At 42.2% G+C, this 24,297-nt stretch overlaps 1 protein-coding gene across 2 annotated transcripts in view; it reads left to right on the forward strand.

Annotated features, from left to right (window-relative positions):
• The window catches only part of STX6 (syntaxin 6), a gene marked incomplete at its 5' end in the record, with an annotated part of 43,747 nt that extends 19,769 nt beyond the window's left edge, over positions 1 to 23,978 (forward strand). For both annotated transcript variants that reach the window (XM_079696868.1, XM_079696867.1), the window contains 7 exons: positions 961 to 1,151; positions 2,857 to 2,945; positions 11,661 to 11,723; positions 14,909 to 15,034; positions 16,276 to 16,382; positions 19,882 to 19,976; positions 23,812 to 23,978. In XM_079696868.1, coding sequence (XP_079552994.1) covers positions 961 to 1,151; positions 2,857 to 2,945; positions 11,661 to 11,723; positions 14,909 to 15,034; positions 16,276 to 16,382; positions 19,882 to 19,976; positions 23,812 to 23,888 — 748 coding nt within the window. In that variant the 3' untranslated portion in view covers positions 23,889 to 23,978. The remainder of the gene's footprint in view (positions 1 to 960; positions 1,152 to 2,856; positions 2,946 to 11,660; positions 11,724 to 14,908; positions 15,035 to 16,275; positions 16,383 to 19,881; positions 19,977 to 23,811) is intronic.
• Positions 23,979 to 24,297: the final 319 nt, after the last annotated feature.

The following is a 24,297-nucleotide window of genomic DNA, read 5'->3' on the forward strand; positions in this document are numbered from 1 at the left end:
GGAATAGGATGCGTGCAATTTCTGTTTTAAAGCAATAGATAACGAACACACTGATTGAACACCCAGAAGAATTGGTTAAGAAATCATAGAAGGATCAAAACAGATCTCTTAGCTTAGGAGCATGAAGATTATAATCTTTGTACACAAGAGACCATGATTATAAAATGAGTCCTTTTTGGCTTTTATATGTGGTAGTGTTAGATTATAATATTTAAATGGTGGATATTGGCCCAATGGCAGGGGCAGGGGAGGAGTTTTTAAGACTCCTTGTGACTGTATCTAATCTGAAAGCAAAATAGGCCATAGCTCTTAATGGCCTAGTCTCACTCACTAAACATGAAGCACACTAATCTGCTGTACAGAGTTGCTTAATCCAGGAAAGTAGATAAATTTAAAGCTAATAATGTTTAGGAATCTTCTAATGAGATGTTGGATTTTAAAATGTCTCAGATTAAAATACTTGCCTTCTAAAAGACTAGCTGTGTAAGAGTAACCCTTCCTTCTATCTTTTTTTACCCGCCTTCCACACGAACCTCCCCAAGAAAAGGAAAGTTGTTTTAGAACCTTTTCTTCTGAATATAAATTACTTCACTCCAACTGGCAACATGTGTGAATGTTAACGGCCCTTTAGTTAATTTATATTATAGCTTCTTAGACTACTTCTAAATACAGTCTGTTAGAAAAATTAAATTTTGTCCTTCACAAACTTGGTAATTATAGCTGCTTAAGTAGTGGCTGTTTTATTTTGAAATCAGCTGAGAACATAACACTCAGCCTATTATTTTAAAGTTTTGAACTTTGATATTTGTCCATGAAGAGCCTTCCGTAACGACTTAAAAACACTTTGGGGCATGGTGGTTGCTGAGGATGGTGTCTGATCGTAAAGGTTCACCTAAGTCTTATAAGTTGTTCATGGAACATACTGTCTCATATCTCTCCTTTCCCTTCACCTGAATACAGAGAGGTACAGAAAGCAGTCAACACTGCACAGGGATTGTTTCAGAGATGGACAGAGCTCCTCCAGGACCCATCCACAGCCACGAGGGAAGAAATCGACTGGACCACCAACGAGCTGAGAAACAACCTCCGGAGCATAGAGTGGGATCTAGAGGACCTTGACGAAACCATCAATATCCTTTTCTGCAGTGTCTGTGCCACGTGAGGCAAGCAGACAGATGGACAGGTTTCATCCAGATGTCTCAAGTACATAGATGAGATATTGCCTTTTACTGTTGATTGATGTTGCCCTTATTCGTACCATGACACACTTAAAATCGTTGACCAGTAATCTAAGGTAGAGTAGTCAAATCCTGCAATGTGAAGGTGGCATAGTGCAGTGATTTTGAGCTTGGACCCTGGAGTCAGACTGGGTGTTCAAGTCCTGGCTCCGCCAGTTACTGTGACTTTGGGCACATTGCTCTTCAGTAGAACGTTCGGATAACAGTTGTACCTAGCTCACAGGGTTGTTGAAAGTTTATTAGGTAAAGAGCTTAGAATGGTGTCTGACACACAGTGAACTTCTATGAAAGTGTTAGCCGTCATTATTTCAGAGAGGTGTATACAGACTAGTGTTATACATTGGTAATTAGAAATCAAAAGAAGATCCTTCTCTAGACTTTTTCCTGTTCAATGCCAGTGTCCATGAGAGAGGCATCTTGTACCATGAAACTGCATTTACTAAAGCAGATCTATTATGCTGAGTCATGCTATCAATGTTAAGTAACTCCACTGATCTGACTGATGGACCAGAGAATGGTAAAAGCTGGATTATATGGCCTTTCTTTTAACTGGAAAAATCCCATTTAATCAGAACTTTAGATTGAAGATATGCCATTTGCATGTTTTGAGTTCTGTTTTGTTTTTTTCCAAGTGTGGCAAAACATAAAGGAAACTAGCTTTTGTCAGGATCACTCTGTAGTCAGCACACAGGTTCACATGCAGTTGATGTGTGGAGTGCATAATTTCTATTAATCACAATGACCCCGGGGCACCTTTTAAATTATTAAGAGACAAATGTGTTCTCTAAAACTAGTGGAACAAAATATGTGAGGGAGTGGGATCAAAAGCACAGTTACAGGGAGATATGTCTTCCCTCGAGGTAGGAGGGATGAGAAAAAGATTGGGGGAGATAGAGAAATTGTGAGATAAAGAGAACAAAAGTTTTAATAGATATTCGTCATTCAGCAATAGTTATTGAGTGTGCTATGTGCTGGGCATTTTGTTAGTTACTGAGATTGGATTGATAAGCAAAACTGTACCAACACTTGTAGAATTTACCGTGGGAGTATAGAGGGACTTGGGGGCAGGAGAAACAGACATTAGTCAAATATTGGCACAAGTGTATACTTGCAGATGATAAGAGATAAGTAGAGAGAGCCATGTGAGTGACACGGGGCAGCAGAACCAAGCTGGGGGTGAGGAGAGCAGGAAAGCTTCACGAAAGAAGCCTCGATCTCTAGGTTAAGAAGCAGAGTTAGCTTCTTGACAGAAGTGGAATGAGTTGGAATGGCAAATGAAAATAGCTTGCTGTTTCCCAGGACAAAAGCTGTCCTGGGAAAGGTGATCTGGAGTCAAAAAAGTGCTGGCAGGCATCTGGAAGAGCCCAGCTCAGCTGTGGTCAGACACCCATGGGTTTGCAGTGAACCCAGGCAGGTCATCTCTGCCTCGGGGTACAAGGATCCTCATCTAGCTGTGGGCAGAGAAAGTTTGAGAATGATTAGTGTCAAGTTGACTATGTGTTCAGAAACGCTGGGCCAGATTTTATTGCTGTGAGAGATTCCGTGGTTTCACATGATGTTGGTTGTTAGGTTTTCGATGATGAAATTGCTTTACCTTGACTTTTTGACCCACGCATAGTCGAAGCAAATCCTAGGAAATTCAACCTCGATGCAACCGAATTGAGTATAAGAAAAGCTTTCATCACAAGTACTCGGCAAGTCGTCAGGGTAAGGGATGTGATCTTACTGTGTTATTTGTGTAAGAAATAGCCAGACTTCTCTGAACTCTTTCCTTTAATTTAAACTAATAAGTCAACTCTGAAACCGCTTTTTAATATGAATTAAATGCCAGTTTTCTACATATTTCTCTGATTGAAAAGAAATCTGTTTTTAGTATCGGTCAGGCTTTTTTCTCAGAGCAAAAATGGGAGAGTAGACTGCTGGCTTTGGGAAGGTTACTGTAATCTTCCTGTCCATACCTCTCATTCCTCCAAACCAGTTATCTTTTTTCCTCTTTATTTCTTAGTATACTGTATTTCTAGACAAAAAGAAGAACTGCTATTGTAGAAACGATTTGCTTTCCTGATTGATTGGTAATCCCTTTGCATTGTGAAGGGTACTCTTACTAGGTTTGGATGGTGGCCTCTTCCACCATCTGAATTGCTTCTGGAACTCTTGCAACCCATTTACTGACATTTCCATATACAACTGCTTGACAGCCTTTCGGGAGTTATCCAGAGCAAGCAAGCATCTATCAGTGTGTAAAAAATCAATCCAAGGGAACAAATCTTTAGTCTCAAATTATTTAGATAATAACCTATTATTAAAAAAACCTAAGAGAAAATAGCATTTAAGTGAAATCTTGTATCGTTAAGATATGTTTGTATTTTGAAACTATATGGCTAAGCCAGTTGATTAGCATAACTAGATGTAGGAGAACCACCTGTCTTTAACATATGTACTAGAAAGCAGCTTCCTTGAATAAAAAGACTTGGGATCATACCAGTGCTAACATATGGCTTTTTAAGAGTCATCTTAGGCGGGAACCTTGGTGTGTGCTTGCCAACGACTCCATGTCATGTGATTTCCTTTTGAAATTATTTCAGATGGTAGGTTATCACTGCACTTTAAATATTCTTGTTCCTTTACTCATTAGTTGCCTTTCTGTATCCATGTACCTAAATTGTTTAGAAATAAACCCACATTGTAATGGGGGCAGTAACCTTTTTAGACCTAGGTACCCCATCTATACAATGAACATTTGGATTAGACACTCGTAGTCTCTCTAGCCAGTTCAGAGGCTATTCTGATAAGGAAGCCCTGTTGTTGGGTGATGTATTTTTTTGGTAAGGTAAATAATTTCCCAATTCCTTATTTTATAAGTGTAATGTTTGCTTTTTTAATTTTTTGTGATTTTTCTGAAAATGACTTCTGTAGATGTTGGTATTTAAATGGTGCCTTGCAGTGAAGCTTATATTCTTTTTTTTTTTTTTTTTTGTGGTACGCGGGCCTCTCACTGTTGTGGCCTCTCCCGTTGCGGAGCACAGGCTCCGGACGCACAGCCTCAACGGCCATGACTCACAGGCCCAGCCGCTCCGCGGCATGTGGGATCTTCCCGGACCGGGGCACGAACCCGTGTCCCCTGCATCGGCAGGCAGACTCTCAACCACTGTGCCACCAGGGAAGCCCTATATTCTTGACTTTAATCATTATATTTGTTTTTCTGCAAGGTAGTACTGGTAAATTCTGCAAATTGAAATTCAGAGGTCAACATAGTAAAAGTTAAGTGAGTTGGTATAATTGGAAGTATAATCCAAAGTTCATTTTACAATAATTGAAAAGCTTTTTAAAGTACGTTCTTTGAAAGAAGTATTCTAAATCAAGTCCATACTTCATAGTGTTGCAGTCCTTTTATAGTTGAGATCTAAACTGTACTCAACCGTGTGACCCAACTGAATGTTTTAGAGTTTTTAATCATTCTTCTAATTTATTCCTCCTTTTTGGAAGCTGTTACTATTTGCCAGTGATGGGTTAATAGTACCTGAGCTTTTGCTCATCCGATTTTAATAAATTCTAATTGAGGTTTTGCGGACGAGAAGTGGTAATTGATGCTAACTTGATTTTTTTTTTAAAAAAGCATTGTGTTGATTCAATATTATTGCATTCAGCTGAACAGTATTTGTATCCAGAACTCTCTGGGTTCCACTTGGAGGACATTGATATTGTGGGATCAGAGAGTTAGCAATTTTGGGAAATGAAACACAAGACCAAGCCCAGATTAGGAATTTGTACATCACAAGTTTATGTAAGCTCCTGTTACCATTATCAGTGGGTTTTCAGTTAGTTGCTTAAAGGAATACCTTTTGATCCACAGTGTATGCCAGTTGTGCTTTCTCCTTCTTAGGGCATTATACATTTTTTGTTGCTGTTCTACCTGAAGAGCTAAATCTTTCTCTTGTGTTTGTTCTCAATTAACGTCCACTGTTTTTGCTTTTTAATAAGTTATTTTTGTTTATCTTCTCAATGTCCACTGTTTTTGTTTTTTAAACTTTTTTTTTTTTTTTTTTGCCGTACGCGGGCCTCTCACTGTTGTGGCCTCTCCCTTTGCAGAGAGCACAGGCTTCGGACGCGCAGGCTCAACGGCCATGGCTCATGGGCCTAGCCACTCCGTGGCATGTGGGATCTTCCCGGACCAGGGCACGAACCTGTGTCCCCTGCATCGGCAGGCGGGCTCTCAACCACTGCATCACCAGGGAAGCCCTGTTTTTGTTTTTTAATAAGTCATTTTTGTTTAAAAAGTCTTGTATATGTTTTTCCAAACGTCTTTTAAATTTGTGCAGTTTTTATTAAGTTTTGCGGGCAGTTTTTACTAAAGAAAGCAAAACATTCTTGTTTTTGTTTATATAACCTTGGTATTTTTGAGGTCATCATTTTTACGTTTGTGGAGTCACCTATACATCAGAGTTTTCGCTTGTGAGATATTCGTGTTATGGAAATCTATTGCAGAAGTGATGTTGGGTTAATTTAGTAGTGAAAGGTTTTGCAGTGAATGGCAGAACAGTGAGAGAGGTGAGGAGACCTGAGTTCTAGGCTCAGCTGAGACCTTAATAAATTTACAGCGTGGCAAGTCATTTAGCCTCTCTGGATCTCAGTTTTATCAATTAAATGATCCTCACTAACATTCTCCAACTTTGTTTAAACTTTCAAAGGCAGTGAGAACTATAGCACCGCCTCCCCCAAACCCAGCCTCTTCAAACCCAAGAACTGTTGGTAGTCAGTTATAAGTCAAGATAGAAATGGCTTTGGTTAATCAAAAAGGGTGAGTCATACTCTGTGGTTACAGATGACACTGGGATGTGAGTCCTCTGAGTGGGAAGCACTGGGATTTATAGTGTGCTGTTCACTCAGCTTGGAAGATGGCATAAAATGGGAATAGGAGTGTAAACAGCCGGGACTGTTGTTGTTCTTTTGGCAGGTGAACCATTTTTTATCGGTACTAACTGCTGTCTTGACTGCTTGTTCTAAACTTCTTGTATTAGAAAGAAGATGAGGAAATTCCCTGGTGGTCCAGTGGTTAGGACTCCACGCTGTCACTGCCAAGGGCCCGGGTTCGATCCCTGGTCGGGGAACTACCCACAAGCTGCGCAGCGTGGCCAAAACAACAACAAATAACTTTTTTTTTTTTTTTTTAAAGATGGGTAATTATGTTTTTGGCATGACAGGTTGTTAAAAAATGCTCAAAACTGTTTAGTGACATAGTTTAAAATTCCATATCCTAATAAGAAGGTAACCTGTGGTATGGTATCTGGCCACTTTTACACTACATAAAAAAAGTGCCATCCTGAAAGTGAAAGCCACAGCTCTTTACCATCTGCCATGGCCCCAAACAGGATGTGCACCACACAGCTGTTGAGTTCACTGACCATCAGAGCTAACACACACCCACACACACATATTTTATTAAACAGAAAATTTTAAAACTGGAACTTTAAACCATGTATTTCATTAAAGTAACGTGTGCTCATTTCAAAGAAAATTAGAAAAATTTTACAAGAGGAAAAAATAGAAAAACCTAAACTCAAAGTAAGAAACATAAACACAAAATTTTGTTGTGTTTTTTACATAGTTGTGATCATACTGTTATGCAGTCATAAGCATTTTTTATTTTAATTTTTAAAATTAAAAGTAATTCATACTATTTTTAAAATGCAGATAATTTTGATTAAGAAAGGTGAAATGCCCCTCCATTCTTTAATTCCACTCCCTAAAAAAAAAAATCACAATTTAAAGTATTTTTTCTAGCCATTTTATAGACTTGAAGTACACTTTTAAAAGAAATGACATTAGAGTGTAATTTTTTTCTATGAAAAAATATTGTGGACATAGTCTTATATCAATACAGATATATCTAGACCAGTGCTGTCCAATAGAAATACTAAAATGCAAGCTATCTTTAATTTTCTAGTAGTCATATTTTAAAAGTAAAAAGAAACAGGTGAACTTAATATATTTTTTAACTTAGTATATCCAGAAGATTATTATTTAAACATACAATCAATATAAAAGTAATAGAGTTTTTTTAAATTTTTAAAACTTTTTTTACTAAAACTTCTAAGTCTGGCATATATTTTACGCTTAAGGATATCTCAATTCAGAAGTGAACTTTTCATTGCGGATACTTGATCTGCATTTAGAGTTTATAATACAGTTGAAAAGGTTGATTTGCATACCCAGTATTTTCCAGACGTGTGAAAGTTTTCCAGTAATTGAATTTAAATTAATTAAAATTAAGTAAAATTTAAAATTTAATTCCTCAGTTGCATTGACTCCATTTCATGGTCTCAATACATAACCATAATTGGCTAATAGCTATTGGATAGAGTAGGTTTAGATTATCCTTTTTAATGGTTGCATACTTTATCAATCCCCACAATGACCCTATAAAATATTATACAGAAGAAACAGGCACTTAGAAAAATTGAGTAATTTGCGCAATTTTGCATACTTACTAAAAAGCATAACTAAGCTTGAACCCAGGTCTTTGACATGAAAGATTATGCTCTTAACCTCTAACCTGGTTCTATTATGATCTGTTTGATCATTGACCCTATCGGTAGATATTAGGTGGTTGTTAATTTTTGGCAATTGCAAATCATACTTCAGGAACCATCTTTGTGAGCATATCCTGAATATTTAAGTACTAAAAAGTTCAATGAAAATGCACATTTAAAACATTGGTTAATATTTTCAAAGTATCCTGCAAAGAGACCTTATCAGTGATATTTCTAAAAGCAGAGTGCAGATTCCGTGTTCCTTAATACCTGTATCAACACTAAGTAGTGTTCATCTTTTTCATCTTTCCCAATCTAACTGGGAAAAAATATCTCTTAAGTTGCACTTCTTTGATTATTAATGGGTTAGTGCATCTTTTCATGTTTGATCATTTGTGTTTTTCTGTGAATTGTCTGTTCACCGAACTCTCTTCCTAAGTGTAATGTCTAGTACATGATATTACATTGTGTATAGGTTTACTATAAGTTAGTAAACTTGTTTGGATATGATGCTTATTTCTACTTTTCTTTCATATTGTAAATAACACTGCAGTTTACATCTTTGCATATCTGTTTCAGTATATATTTTCTATCATTTCCTTAAATCCTATTAGAATTACTGGGTCAAGGCAGTGGATATTTGTTACAAATATCAAAGCTCTTAATACAAAATGCCAAATTTATTTTCAAAGGGTTGGTCTAGTTTACCTTCCAGCCATTGTTCAAGAGCAGTAGTTTTCTTTTAAACATTTTTATTAAGTTATAATAGTACAGAAAAGTGCATGCACCCCAAATATACAGTTTAAAGAGTTTATAAACTGATCACAACCATGGAAGCAGACCCAGAAGCATTCCAGAGCATTCCCAGCACCCCCCAGAAGCCCCCTTGTGTGCTTTTACAGTCATTACTGCCCCCCTCACTGTCCTACCTTCTAACAGCAAAAACACATTCTACTGACAGTGTTTAAAGTTCAACTGAAACTTCAAAGTCACTTTTTCCATACATGTGTACTGATATTTTTATTATGCAAGTAATGTTCATTATTTTTAAAAAGGCTACTGTAAAATGTATTAAATGCATTTAAAAACATATATTATCCCACCAGTGAACAATTCAGATATTTGCTTTGTGTAGTTATTAATATATATTAAATAAATGGGACTGTACTATTTATATTGTTTGAATATCAGAATATCATCTTAAACTCCAATTTAATTGATAATTAGAAAAGGAATCCTGCAGTCCAGGAGATAATAGCATAATGGTCTCCTTTGAAGGCTTCTAGAATTTGTGGGGATCCGAGCTTCTCAAACAGCTTCTCACCTGGGAGACTTGTTAAACTGTTCCTTAGAGTCTGACTTAGTAGGGCTGAGTGGGGTCCAGGGACCTGCATTTTTAACAGCACCTCAGGTGACTGACTCAGGTAAATCTCAAACATTTAAGAAACATGGCGTATATCACTAAGTTTCCCTTGTTTTAAACGTACCAGTACCTCCATTTTTATGGTGAATACTTTTTTTACTAAGTAAATTTTTCTCAGTTTCTGTGGGTGGCATTCTTTATATATATATATATATATTTTTTTCTTTTGAGGTTTGTGAACAGATAAAGTAGGTAAGGAATCCTAGAATTTATGGGTCAACTGGACCCCAGGTAGAGCACCCTCAGAAATCCAGTGGGTGAACGACACCCTACTTGCCCAGTGTCATTTCCAAGGGCTCACATACCCTCTTGTTGAAGGCCCCCAACATCAGGGCACTTGTTCCTAGAGGCACCCTTTCCCACCCTGGGCAGCACTTTAATGTGTGGCAGTAAAATGATCTCTTTACTTCTGCTTTGCTTAATTGCCAGCATTTTTCCCACAGAACAACCAAAGTGATCTTTTAAAACATGAACCAGAATACTCCATGGCCCTGCTCAAAATATTTTAAGGGCTTTCCATTGCCTTAGAGCAGGGGCCTGCAGTCTGTGGCCTGTGAGATCTAAGAATGGTTTTACATTTTTTAAAGGGTGGTTAAAAAAAAAAATGTGACAAAGGCTGAATATTTAATATCCACTCCTTTACAGAAAAAGTTTGCCAACCACTGGCTCAGAGTAAAATCTAAGCAGCCTGAAGGCCCTGCGTGTTTTGGCCAGCCTTGTCTTACATCCTCCGTCTGACACCCAGCACACAGTGGCTCCTTCAGACAATCGGGCCTTCCTTCTCAAAAGCTAAAGCATTGAGCCTTTCCTGCCTCCAGGCTTTTGTGCTTGCTGTTTCCTCTGCCTGGAATTCTCTGCCCTTGCTCTTTCTGTGGTGAGCTCATTCTCGGCCCTCAGGTCTCAATCACGTGTCACCCCCATCTTTCTAAAGTGGCGTTCACCCGCTGGATTTCAGCCCCGTTGACTCCCTTCCTTCCCAAAATGCTAGTCACCCCGTTGAAGTGTGTGTGTGACTGCTGTTTGCCTCTTGTCCCCCATGACGTGAGCTCCGTCAGGCAAGGCCACTGTCTGTATCGTCACTGCTGTGCTCGGGCACACACTAGGCATCAGTCGGTATTTGCTGAGCGAGGGATCAGGCAGTTTGAAGGTTGCAGCAAGGTGGTTGTCATTCAGACTTCTCATAGTAGGAATCAGGAAAGCTGTGGCACTGTCTCATCTACCATTCACTTGTCGTGGGTCTTGGAAGAAGTTTTTTAAAGCCTAATACTTCAACATTTGCACCTCTAAAATAGTCTACTTGCCAACAGGAAATTATAAAGTATTTTGGCATCCTTTTTTTTTTTTCAAGAAAAATTGTATTATAATAATCATGTACTCAGCTGAAATCATTTTAAAGTATATTGGGTTGTAGTTAAATATGCAAATGGCTCATATTTAATAAAGTTTTGTTTTATTTATTTCATTTTTTAAATTTTTGGCTACATTGGGTCTTTGTTGCTACGTGCGGGCTTTCTCTAGTTGCAGTGAGCGGGGACTACTGTTCGTTGTGGTGCACAGGCTTCTCATTGTGGTGGCTTCTCTTGTTGTGGAGCATGGGCTGTAGGCGCACGGCTTCAGTAGTTGCGGCACACGGGCTCAGTAGTTGTGGCTCACGGGCTCTAGCGCGCAGGCTCAGTAGTTGTGGCACTCGGGCTTAGTTGCTCCATGGCATGTGGGATCTTCCTGGACCAGGGCTCGAACCTGTGTCCCCTGTATTGGCAGGTGGATTCTTAACCACTGCACCACCAGGGAATCCCCGTGTTTTGTTTTAGATTAAGTAATTCATTTTTCTTTCCATACAAAATTATTTTTGATACCACTCTGGAAAATACTGGTGTTAGAAATAGTCTATACTTCCCATGAACGCAACTCAAATAAAATACGTTACCTGTTTATCACTATTTGAAAATATTCTCTGGCGTGTGATGGTAAATATACTTTATCATAAAGCGCATGGTTTTTTTACATGTATTATACTTAAAGATGCTAGCCCTTGAACACAGAGTTTGTTTGTATACCTCAGGGTTGCCATTTACTGGCTATGTGACCTTGAGAAAGTATCTTAGTCTTTCTAGATCTTAGTCTCCTCAATTGTAAAATGAAGGTAATACCAGCTTCACAGGGGCATTGTGGAAAGTCAGTGATCATATATGTACATGTTTAACAGTGTTTCCGGCCTATGGTAGGTACCCAGGAAGTACTTTCTCTTTCCTCATATTTAAATTTAGTATCCAGGTTACTTCTTTTTAAGGGCATGTCCTTCTCTTTATTTCCTTTATTTTTGAGACTGAAAATAGAAGTCAAAGAATGCTGTATTTTTGTTTAAAAATTAATAATAAATTATGCATATTTTGCTAGTGTGCAAAATATTAACCATGATTTTGTTTAAGGATGTTCACTTGTTTTCTGGTCTTCTGCTTATCTCATTAGGACATGAAGGATCAGATGTCAACTTCATCTGTGCAGGCATTAGCTGAAAGGAAAAATAGACAGGTGAGTAAATGTCAGAATATACAGTATCAATCAAACAAAATACAGAGATATTTGGAATTTAAAAATTCTGACTTCGTGTATCATGTATTCGAGCAGAAGACCTTGTGTGCTGAGCCCGTAGTGATGCTGGCAGGCAGCCTCGCCTCCGCTCCCCTCCCTCACACCCTCTGGTTCCCTCCTCTGGGCTCCGGTTGCACCCTCTGCGTACCTTAGAGCCTTTGCCACAGGCCATTTATTCTGCACCTGTATTCCGTGTGCCAGGCGCTCTGTTAAGAGCTGTAATTGCTTACTTTCTCTGCTGGACCTCAGGCTCTTTTATGAGTTAGGAGGGATGGTGTCATGGTCTTTTTTCTTTTTTTTTCTTTTTATTTCTAGCTGCTATTACATTGCCTATGCATAGAACTCACTAGACATTTAATGATTGAAATTTTATGTAAAGCATTTGAGGAAACTTAAATGTGTGTTAATTTAATGTGTGTTAAATCTTTCACCATTTTAAGTATCTTTTGTTTTTTTGACGTGAGGTCCAGTTTTTATAAGTTATTACAAATAAATTATGAAATCTAATTTCGGAAACCAAAGCCCAGATATTGACACATCAAAAATAAAAGCTACAAGAGACCCAGTCCTCTTATTAGACTGTTAACTCAAGAAATCAGCTCGGCATTTTTAACTAACTAGGAATCAGTAGTTTATGATGTAAATGCTCACTTTATACCTGTAGGTGTTTCTTGACCCACTTAATTTTTTTTTTTTTTTTTTTTTTTTTTTTTTTTTTTTTTTTTTTTTTTGAGGTACGCGGGCCTCTCACTGTTGTGGCCTCTCCCGTTTCAGAGCACAGGCTCCGGACGCGCAGGCTCAGTGGCCATGGCTCACGGGCCTAGCCGCTCCGTGGCATGTGGGATCCTCCCAGACCGGGGCACGAACCCGCGTCCCCTGCATCGGCAGGCGGACTCTCAACCACTGCGCCACCAGGGAAGCCCGACCCACTTAATTTTGAAAACAAGTATTATAAAAGCTTGAAAAGGGGAGAGGACTCTAAATATCACCTAACTTAATCCTGTTTCCTTTCCCTGCATCTCATTTTCCAAGTCATTGTTTTTTTCTTCCCATTTACCCTCCTTGCTCTTCTCAGTGCAGCTGGGAAAGCCATTAGCTAGCCATCCCGTCTGGCACTAACTCTTAAGAGAAGCTAGTGAACGGCCGCAGGCTGGCCAAGTTTGGGAGTCCCCTTTTCGTTTCTGCTTCAGCTTACAGAAGTTGAGTGACAGTACCTGAAGTATCACTAGTTTTGACAGTGAATAGTAACACCTATCCTCTATTCTATTTGAATTTTTATTCTCTAGATAGTATATTTGAACTAACATAAATAAATAAAATGTGTGTTTATACGTAGCCTTTACAAGTATGGCTGGGAATTTTGTTCTTGGTGGTGAGTAAAATGTCTCCGAGTCACAGGGTTGCAAGGAAAAGCGGGGCCAGGGTTCTCTAAGCACTCACACAGGCACAGTCCACCTCGATGCTTCATCTAGCACCAGGTGCTCCTTGCTTAGCCAGGACCTCCTGCTCTGGCACCTACACACAGGCTGGTCCTTGGTGCTCCGGGCCCTCTGTCTTCTTTCCCACTAACCAGACTCCTGGAGGTCAGAGTGAGGAAATCTAAACTGCTTCACAATAAAGCACATATGACTCTTAGCAGCATGACATATGTCCACCCAAGAGTAGACCATAGGTAAGCTAGAAAAAATAGCCCTGTGACCCCGGGAGCTCCAGTTCTCTGCCCACAGCCTAATGATGCACTATAGCCTTTCTCTGACCTTGAAAAAATTATCACTAGGCCCCAGTATCCTCCATAGAGCCCTTAGGGCCTTCGCATCAGAACGAGCAGGACCTTTGAAATCTTGACAGCCCTGCAACCAGTCTGGAGCGGAGCCATCCCCAAAAAGCCTTGGGTCTGCCTTCTACCGGAGACAGTTACCATTCCAGACTCTTGACTGAGGCCCTGGGCTGCTGGAAGCTCTCAGGCCTCCTGATTTTCTTCTCATAACTGCCTCAGAACTTAAGATGCATCCTGAGCTTCCCTGAACTTAGCCTCAAGTGTGGCCATTTGACTGAATTCACATCTGAAAGTCAGGTGAGGCTGATGTCAACATTGAGGGGCTATGGGAGGGCTTTTCAGACAGAACCAAGTAGTCAGGTAGGCTTTTAACAGTTCCAGAGCTAAAAAGTACCTGGTGAGGAGATCTGACAGCTCTACAAGGAATAAGAATCCTATTCACCAGCTTCTTCTGATTCTTTGTGCAGGGCTGGTTTGAGCAGTACTTTGGCCGAGTCAGAAAGGCTTGTGGGCATTCCAGGCAGGGTCAGCTCACATTGCTGGCTGGCCTCTTCAAGGAAGGAAGACATTCCCAAACTTACCCTTTTCTGGCTACAAACTTCCTCAAATTCATACTGAGAAACCTGACCCTGGCGTCTGGGGGCCCAGGTCGAGAACTAACTTCAGGGCCAACGCTTGCCTGGGTCATCAGGGTCACGCACCCGCTGTGGCTATGCTGCCTGGTGAAGCAACCCCCAGTTCTGTCTGGGAAACCTGCAGCCTTTTAGTTCACCTGAAGGGCATTGGGATTTAACTGTGGGTTACATTGAATACACATTGTTGGTTCTTGCACCTTCTGTGTGTGAGGGGCTGTGACTTAGCTTCTTGTCATTTTAGGGAACTCTCTCCTCCCCCCTCCAAAAAACCAAAACTTTCCTGTGTCATACTTAAATAGAAAGGATTCTAGCTGTCTGGAATCAGTTAGACTAGAACCTACAGCAGGTCTCTGGTGGACTTCCAAGGGTGCTAGGAAGAGCTGGCCCACAGAGACCAATTGCCTTTAGATCCACAAAGCAGTACACAGATGGGCGTTTGTTGATTTCAAGTTGACATTTACTGGCATTTTAATGGGACAGAGCCCATTTGTGAGTCCCGTTGGGAGAGCTTGGAAATAGAGAGTACCCTTCCTGGCATTCCTTAAATTGTACCCCACAGGCACTACCCTACACCACTACATAAAAGGCTGACCCCAGGGAGGCCAGCTTATGAGCACTGGGAGGAATCTTTATATCATGGTGATGGGGTCTTTGTTCAGAGATAGTAATGGTTTGTTTCTTCTGCCCTGCTGCCCCCTGCCCCCCTCTCGCAGGCCCTGCTAGGAGACAGTGGCGGACAGAACTGGAGCACTGGAACGATGGATAAATACGGGCGCCTTGACCGGGAGCTCCAGTTGGCCAACTCCCATTTCATCGAGGAGCAACAGGCACAGCAGCAGGTACCTGAGGACCACCAGCCGAGGACAGGGAGGTGGGAGGCCAGGTACCTCCCTCCCCGCTCCTCTGCCATCCCGGGGGCTTTGTTGCTCATGACAGGCAGGATGAACCAGAGCTCGCCCTGCAGCTGCCTGAGTCTACCTGTGTGGTGATTGCACATAGAAAGGCTGTTTAAAACGTCCTTCAGAGCATGACAGTTTCCAGCGAACCAGTCTTGATGAGATTTCTTAGGACAAGCAGACCAGACACCCGAAACTGACCGAGGAGGCCATTGATTTAAAAAACACAGCAGCCTCTTCCCCAGCCTCCACTTCTGTGCTCGGCTTTTTGTTCATTTCAACAAAGGCACTTCGAGAAAAATTCAGTCCTTGTTTTTTCATTGAAATTTTTGGTTCCATTATATATAAAAATGATTGCTTTGGTGGAGGTTAAGGGGTAGTAGGAAAGTGAGGTTGATTACACTTGTATTGTTGCTTTTGATATGTAGTTGTACTAATAAAAGGAAGCTAATAAGAAAGTATCTGGGGATTTGAGGATTATCCATCAAAACTACTGGTTCTTAAATACTGTGTTTTATATATTCAATGTAGATTATGTGTTTTTTTTGTTCTTCTATTAGCATGTCTGCTTAACCATCTGTCTACTTACATTGCTATTAACCAAGCACACTTTTTTCTTTTTTAATAAAAAGTGAGGCGACTACAACACAGTTAAAAGTAACTATGGCTCTGAAGTTGTCTGCTTGCTGCCACAGAGCCTCCTCTAGTTGTCCTTGAGGAGGGAGCAAAGGACTCTGTGTGCGTAGTTTTCCCACGTCTAGAGATCTGCCAGACTTTCTCTTGTAGTTAAGCTGTGGCCGGCTGTTGCGGATTGAGACCTTGACCCTGGCAGCGGGCTTCCTCTTCCCAAGTGTCCCCATGTGTCTGTGGTCACTGCACAGGTGCTTTCGGTCATTGTCTGTCCCTTGTTGGACTTCAGCCAACCAGGGTAAATCTCTCTGGGTGGTTTCAAGCCCCACTGACTGTTCACAAGTTGGATCAGCAGGGGAGATCAGTAGCTTTACAACCCAGCCTTTTGAGCAGCGTGTTCTCCGAGGCAACGGTCTGGTCCTTTGATTTCTGGGCTTTGCTTCTGAATGTGAATTGTCCCGAGTTGGCAAGGAAGCTAGCAGCTGCTAGAGTGCTGGGCTTGGAACCAGGTAAGATAGATTTTAATTGCTGATTTCCCATTTCTCTGGCACCAGCTGATCGTGGAACAGCAGGATGAGCAGTTGGAGCTGGTCTCTGGCAGCATCGGGGTGCTGAAGAACATGTCCCAGCGCATCGGAGGGGAGCTGGAGGAGCAGGCAGTGTGAGTACCGAGATGCCCCTCCCGCCCCAGAAAAATGGCGGGAAAAGCCGTCTTAAGGACCCGTAAAGAGCCTGACAGTTACATGGCTAGTAAAACCAAAAGCTGTTTTGTTTATAGCTGCATCTTTATTCTGTTTCACAGAATGGCCTCTCCAAAAGAAGCGCATCAGTCAGATACAATTTTCAACAGGGTTTAGGCAAAGTTATTAACCTTTTTAAACACCTGCAAAAACAGGAACAAATTCCTCCAAACAGGTATTTGAAGTATTGTTGTGAATGGGAATGTGAAACTGATATGGCTGTGTAAGCTCTGTGGAGACTTTTGTCCCAAAGAGGATAGGACATGGGCTAACTTAACATCCCATGCCTCTCCCACTACATTCAACCGGACTTTCTGCTCTGTATCTTAAATTTTAATTTTATGGGGAAAAAAGTATCAATTTAATTCCAACTGATAAAAAATTCTTCCCCCACAAAAAGAAAAAGAAGAAAATGCAAGAAAATATAACTGGATTTGTTTTTCCTTAAGAACAATCTCTTTGTGCACTCCTGAAGTATGACACCAAAAACAGCATTCTTAAATGCTACCATATAATACCTTTACCATTTCACAAATATCTTTTCTGAAAAAAACAATCATTCCACTAGGATATTTCAGAAACTCTCCTACCTCGATTTTGTGTTCAACGTTATAGATTGATTCATTACAAATTCAAACTGGGCATCTTGTTCTACTGGAAGGCCCCTGGGTATCCACAGAGGAGCCCAGAGAATAGACAGTGTCCCTGCCATCGGAGTTTACTGGTCACTGGGTAGAACAGATGTTGCATAAATGGTGCAAGTCGTTAAGTGATGACAGAAGTGGAGGGCTAGGCTACCGCGGTAGGGGATGCGTGGTGCCTTGAGGGCCCTAATAGCCTAAACTGCAGACCTGACTCAGTCTAAAGTCCCTGAGAAGAGAAGAGAGGTTTAACTGGGACCAGAAGGATGAGTAGAAGGTAGCCAAGGTGGGGTGAGACTGGGTGGGAGAAGCGGGGGACAGGGGAGGGCCTACCAGAAGGAAGAAGGAGCCCTGTGACGATTTCAGGGTGAAAAAGTGCACGGAGCAGAGAGGTTTAGTGTGTCTAGAGCGTGGGGATTGAGAGGGAGGTTGCAGAAGTCAAGTCAGGGAGGCAGAGAACATATCAGGGAAGGCCCTAGAAGCCATGTTAAGGAGTTTGGACTTTTTATTCAAAGGGCAGTGGGAAACACAGCCCCAGCGAAGGTTGTGTTAGTAATGCTGTGGTCAGGTTTATGTTTGGGGGGAGCCCATCGTTCTGTGGTTTAGATGATGAACCACGGTGGAAAAGACTGGAAGCAGGGAGACCAGGTCGGAAGCTGGCAGAATAAGAATCTAGGTATGCAGTTTAATTTGTCTAAAATGCATTATTACCCTCAAGTGTATTGTGGGGATGGGAAAGGACTAATTATTTGAGCAGTTTCTCTGGTTAGGTAGAGGTAGAGCCTGCCAGACTTCCGGTTACAGATGGTGAAGTGAACACAACCTCTTATCTCTGCTCTTTCTCTAAAGTCCACTAGAACAGGAACAGAGGGAATTTATTATTATTATTTTTGCGGTACGCGGGCCTCTCACTGCCATGGCCTCTCCCGTTGCGGAGCACAGGCTCCGGACGCGCAAGCTCAGCAGCCATGGCTCACGGGCCCAGCCGCTCCGCGGCATGTGGGATCCTCCCAGACCAGGGCACGAACCTGTGTCCCCTGCATCAGCAGGCGGACTCTCAACCACTGCGCCACCAGGGAAGCCCAACTGTGTTTTTTTAATAAGAGGCCTTATAGGTCTCTTTAGCTCTACAAACCGTGTATGTGTATAACTCTAATAAAAATAGTAAGTAAATTAAAAGGAAAAAACATAGGTCTTGGACTTAGACCTGTGCTGTCCAATACAATAGCCACCAGCCATCAAGTACGTGAAATGTGGCCAGCCTGAACTGAGAAGGGCCCTGAGTGTAAATGCATACCAGATTCTGAAGACTTAGTATGAATAAAATGTAAAATTACATGTCAAAATGATAATTTTTAGGTATATTGGGCTAAATAGGTTATTAAAATTAAGTCCCCCCCCTTTTTTAATGTGGCTACTAAAAAATATTAAGTGGCATATGTGACTCACATTGTATTTCTTTTGGACAGCGCTGAGTTAGTTAGAGGTGGGCTAGAAACTTGGTGAGTGGGTGGTTAGTGGGTGTACTTGGGCTGGAGGTTGTATGACTTACCCGTTTTTGTCTTCAGTAAGAAAAGTCCTACCCAGCACACAGAGGTAGCTCAGCATTTGGCCCTGCCTGGATAGGTCTTCCAGCTGCAGGGCCCAGATGCTACCAGGATCTAAAATGAGCTAAAAATGTTTTAATTTGAAAATTCAGGTAAGGGACAAAGGCTTGTTTATTCAGTGTCAACATGGAGTTTATTTAATGATTGACTTAATGAGGAGTTGGTTGCTGGAATCCTGCAGGGCTGTCAGGTGCCTCGTGTGGGCACAGACCAAGACCAGTAGTTCTAGCTGCCCTTGATGCTGCCAGAGGAATAAAGCCTTGTTAATAAGCCCTCCGGTACTAATTGGTATGTCACATTCTAGCCTCAGGATAATCATATATTAATCTTAAGTTGAAAAGTCTGGAATGCTTAGTAATTTATGAAATAAACACCGTTGGTATAAGTATCTTGGTGTCTTCTTTCCCACCTGCACCTTGGACAGCAACCAGTGTGAGCTTGTTCTCTGTGGGTGTAGACGAGGCACACACACCGTCAGGAACTCAGTCCTGAGGCCACCAGCTTTATGCTAAAGCACAGGGGGCCTTAAAGGACGTGCTTATTTGATCAAAGTGTATTTCTTAACTCACATTGCTGTAAAGTGCTTTGTGTATTACAGGAATCCTGGCAGGAAAGCTGCGCTGATAGGATTGCCCCATTTTACAGATAAGCAAACAGGGTCCCTTGTCCAAGGTAGCAAGTGGCAAAGCCTGGTTGTCTGGCTTCACACAGCGTTCTTTCTGCTACACTGCACTGCTGCTGAGTTTGTATTATTGTATGGTCAGGTCCACACTGGCCTTATCTGCAATTCTGAAATCTAGAAAGCTCTAAAAAATTCAAAATTAAAAAAAAAAATTCATCAAGCTCATGTTACAGAAAAACCTAACCTGAACTGACTGCAGCTATGACTCCTCAGTTTTCTTTGCAGAAATATTAACTTGTGTGTTTGATTATGGGGACTGTCCCAGACCCTGCTGGGGGCCTGGCTAATACACAGTGTATGTAACTTACTACTTCTTTAAATTTCCAAAATTCTGACATCAAAAACATACCTTGTCCTAAGGATAAAAGACTGGGGGCTTGACCCCAACGTTGCCTGTTCGATATTTGCTAAAACTGAGGCCCGGATCCATAGCCAGTGTATCTGGAGACTGTGCTGACCAGCTGCCTCCTGCGTCTGCTTGTCTTTCTAGTATGTTGGATGATTTCTCTCACGAGTTGGAGAGTACTCAGTCTCGGCTGGACAACGTGATGAAGAAACTCGCAAAAGTATCTCACATGACCAGTGGTATGTATGCGCTTTTAAGCTCAAGAATTCTTACGAAATTCTAGAGACACAGTCTAGGGGGTCTCTCACAGGTGTGCCCATTCAGATCCCTTTCCTCCGGCACGTGTTTGTCATGCTTTGGGGCCAGAGAGGAGAAGACAAGCACGCACGGGCTTTGTCTCCTGCTCGTGGCCTTCACCTGGGAAGAGCCTTTGTGGTCCGCCTCGTGCAAGGCTGATGGTGTCGGATGACGTTCCTTCCGGTGGAGTAACTTTCTGTACAATTACAAAATCCTTCTTTTTCTTTTTTTTTCCTATTTCCTTGCCAAAAGAGGGAATTCATTTTAAAATGAATTAAGAGCCAGTTACTGTTTCTCCTGGACTGACTTTTCACTGAAAGAAAAACCTCTACCATTTCAGGATAAGATGGCCTTGCAGATCACATTTAAACTGTTTTTATTGAAATTTGTAGTAAACTGTTCCAGCAAATTTGCACCAGGCTGGGGATAAAGAAGCAACATTTTTCAAATTAGTTACTGTGTAGGAAGATGTTTTCCAGTGACTATTTTTTTGTTACTACAACCCATCTTCCCTATTATATGAGAAATAATACCTTTTTAAGTCAAAAGAAAATCCAATATCTTTTTTTCCCTTTATTTGTGGGAGTCTCCGGGTGAAGGGAGGAACTGAGACATTCTTCAAGGTCACTGTGAGGATTAAATGAAATAATAATTAGTGTACAAGCATTTAATGGTGTCTCTCATGTATTAGTACATAGTAAATGTTTGTTTGAAAAAAAATAAAGGATAAGACAGGTGGAAGTTGGCCCTGGGGGCAAAGGACCTGTTATATTCAAGACAAAGGGAAACTCCTAGCTTCCTGGTTTCCTTCATTCTCTCCAGGGGCAAATATCTTCATGCTTCTAGCAGGCTCTTCATTGCCTGCGGCAGGCACCAGCTTAGTTCGTCTTCCACACACCTAGAAGAAGGTTTGCAAAGTCCTCTTCCTGCTTCCCTCTGTTCTCTCCTCTTCCACCCCACCCCTCTTTTTAAAAAAAAAAAAAAAAAAAAAAGCGTTTTACTGAAGTATTATATAACCAATTTCAACCAGATCTCTCACTAGTTTATGTATTAGTCGCAAAGTCAAGTAGCTACTTCAGCACCAGTTTTGTTTGGAGAAGAGCAGCTGAACAAAGATGCACTGTGTCCTTGTCCCCAGCATTCTGGGTATGAATAATTTAGAAAAGTACTTGCATTGTGATAAGTGTTTCAGTGTGTATAAATAGCACTAGGCCTGCTTATGCCTTCTCCTACTTTCTCCCAGAAGAAAAGTTTGGGGAGCAAAGTAAGAACTTCAGTTATGTCTGTCTAAGAAAGAGAGCCAGGAAACAGAGCCTTTAGCCTGAAAGGCCCTTAGGTTTGGACAGCTTGCCTGGGGGTGGGGCTCATTTTAATCTCTATTTGCTCCCCAGAGAGATTGCTCGGGGCCTCCTACTTGGTGGTGTTGGCTTCAATTTGACAACGAGGCAATTTGTGTTTGTCTCTGTTTTCCTCCATAACTTTTAGGAAAGTTCACTGCTTTTCAACCAAGCCTGTGCATAAAGAGTGTCAAGACACGCTGAAGTTTGATTAGGCAGTAACTGAACGCCCACGCTCCACAGCCCTGCAGAGGCGAGACCTCTGCCCCCCGCCCCCCCACCCAGTGCTGGCTGCTTCCTGGGCAGAAATCACCCAAGACGCCATGCTTACATTTTTGAATGACCCAAGAGAGACTCATCTTGTCATTCTCCTACCCTCAAAAAGTATATTCTTTTGTGTGGATACCAAGGTTTTCTTCCCCTCACTTTCCCAAATTCTGTTGTTCATCTTTTCTCTTTAGGGGAAGAGACTATACTGGGAAGGGGGAAAAATCTGTGGAGTCCCCTTTGTTCCCCCTGACTTTCTGAGGCAGGTCCTGAGCTTGCAAAAAGCTGGTTAGGACTATTCACTTGAGGTCACAAAAGCCCTTGTAGTTAGTACCCGCCCCTTCTGGGGGGAAGTCTGCTAGGGTAACAGCTCCGTGGGGGGTTGCCCAGTTCATGCTTCGTAGAAGCAACTTAACACTTCAGAGGAAAGTGCATTTAAAAGAGCATTCCTGGGTTGTGCTAGCTTGTGTGATGGCTGTCCTCCTGGATGAAAACCCCTGTTTAGTGCAGCTGCAGGAGAGAAAGTGAGTGGAGGTGGGAGGAGGGTTGGGTAGAGGCTGACGGGAAGCTGGTTCAGTATTGGAAATCCAGGCCTGAGATGGCAGGATGCCTTGTTAGGAAGCATTTACCTTGACTGTATCATCCTAGAATATAGACTAATCATTTTAATGAGAGGGCTTTTAAATTGTCGTAAACATTTTAAAATAGATGAAAGAATGCTTGAGTTTTCTGGACCACTGAAGTGATAAACAGATTAATACTATTATCTATTAACACTATAATCTATTAATCTATTATCTATTACTATTATAGGCCAGCTCTGCTTCCCCACGCCTTTTGGACTAGTCTTGTTTCAGAAAAGGAACAGATGGACTTGAGGTCTTGACCCTAATCCCCAGTTACTAAGTGAGTTTCTAGCATGTGTGATGGAGAGCAGGATGAGTCACTAGGAAGGTACTTGCTTTACTTACTACTGTTTGGTAGCAGTTCTATTGACCGGTTCTAAGACTTTGCTGTCCATGACATTTAAGTAACTTAAGTACATGTTTTGTGGACTTGGCATTGCTTTGTGGAAAGTTCTGCAGTGTATTTTCTTAGATTCAGACCTTTTTATAATGTGATTCTCAATAGCTCTGGCGTGCTAAAATCTGCAGGCTTTCAAATAAACTTTTGGTGAATCAGTATATGTACCTTTATATTTCTACTTAAAAGGAACTCTTACTTCCAGCAGTTGAGCTGCATTGTCACAGGCTTTATCTCAGCCTGACCCTTTGTGCAAAACAGCAGGGCTCCTCTGTGGAGAGAGGCTTGCTCTTCCTACATCTGCCCAAGTGAAGGGTGCATCCTGACGACAGACAGCATCCTGTGCCCCGAGTGTGGGCCCACAGAGTGTGCAAGGGTATTCGTGTTGTGTAGTTTTCCCAGCAGCCCTGAGAGTTAGGGGGACACAGTCAGGATTGCGGGCGGAAGCCTGTGTGGGCCCTCCTGTCTCTCGGGGCCTCCTTGCTCTCCGACATTTAGATGGATTCTGGCTGCTTTGTTTACTGCATCTGTCCTAAACTGTGAGTAGGGCAGAAAGCTTCAGAAAAGGCATTCCACTTTTATTTATAGATAAGCTGTGTCAGTTACTCTAACACAGTTACTGGTTAAGTGATCTTTCTTGCCCAGGGGTGGTGTGAAGTTCATCACCCCGTGATCACTGCAGCTTGCTTTTTCAGCTCATTGTTTCCTGAAGTGACCAGCAGTAGCTTTCATCTCCTTTCTGTCGTTCCATTGTGCTCATTAAGAGAAGAACATGATTACTGTTTAGTTAAATGATTTGATTTTGGTGGGAGATTAAAGCCAACGAGCTTGGATCTGTAATACCAATGCCAACACCTTTTCCAGGGATGTGGTAACTGCCAGCAGAGAACTGTGATCCATAGATTTTAATTAGAGACTTGAGACACAAAGCAGGTACTTGTTACAAGGCTGGCTTTCAGGGGACGAGCAGGGTTGTGAATGCATGTGCCGTGCAGGCCAGGAAGAGCAGCGCTAAGAGTCCCAGGTGCCCGGGCAGGTTCAGGGCCTCTGCCCATTCTGTCTGCATCCAGGTGTTGCCTTAAGTTTCCTGTCACTGTATCTTGGGGGTGTTGAGTCCTGGGAGAGCTGATCCTCGTGTCCTGCCTTCCAGATCGGCGCCAGTGGTGTGCCATCGCTGTCCTCTTCGTGGTCCTCTTGGTCGTGCTGATCCTCTTCTTAGTGCTGTGACAGCGGGGCTCCTGGCTCGCTTCCTCCTGCACAGGAACCTGAGGGGAGAGGGAGAAGCAGTGCACGGTGTGCCCGCCCCTCGCGTCCCTCGCCTGGAAACACAGCCTGCGCTGACTTTTCTCTCCGTGACCCCACCATGGAGACAGGTCCTTCAGCCCAGCTTGGGGAGGGCCGGCGGGAAGAGGAAGTCGACGACTGTACACTCCTGATGCCCCCTGGCCCTGATCCGAGGACAGCGGGCCCTGCTTTGCCCCCTGGACCTCGCTCCCCCTGGAGGGCCTTCGAGGAATCCAGAAAAATTCGCAGACTCGGCTCGTGTTGGCTGTTGCTCATTCCATCCGTCTTGGCAGCTCCCCCCGCCCCGCCCCCGCTCAGACCCTTCCCCTGCCAGACAGCACGCGCTGGCCCA

The sequence above is a fragment of the Hyperoodon ampullatus genome, assembly GCF_949752795.1.
Source record: "Hyperoodon ampullatus genome assembly, chromosome: 2".
Taxonomy (NCBI): Eukaryota; Metazoa; Chordata; class Mammalia; order Artiodactyla; family Ziphiidae; genus Hyperoodon; species Hyperoodon ampullatus.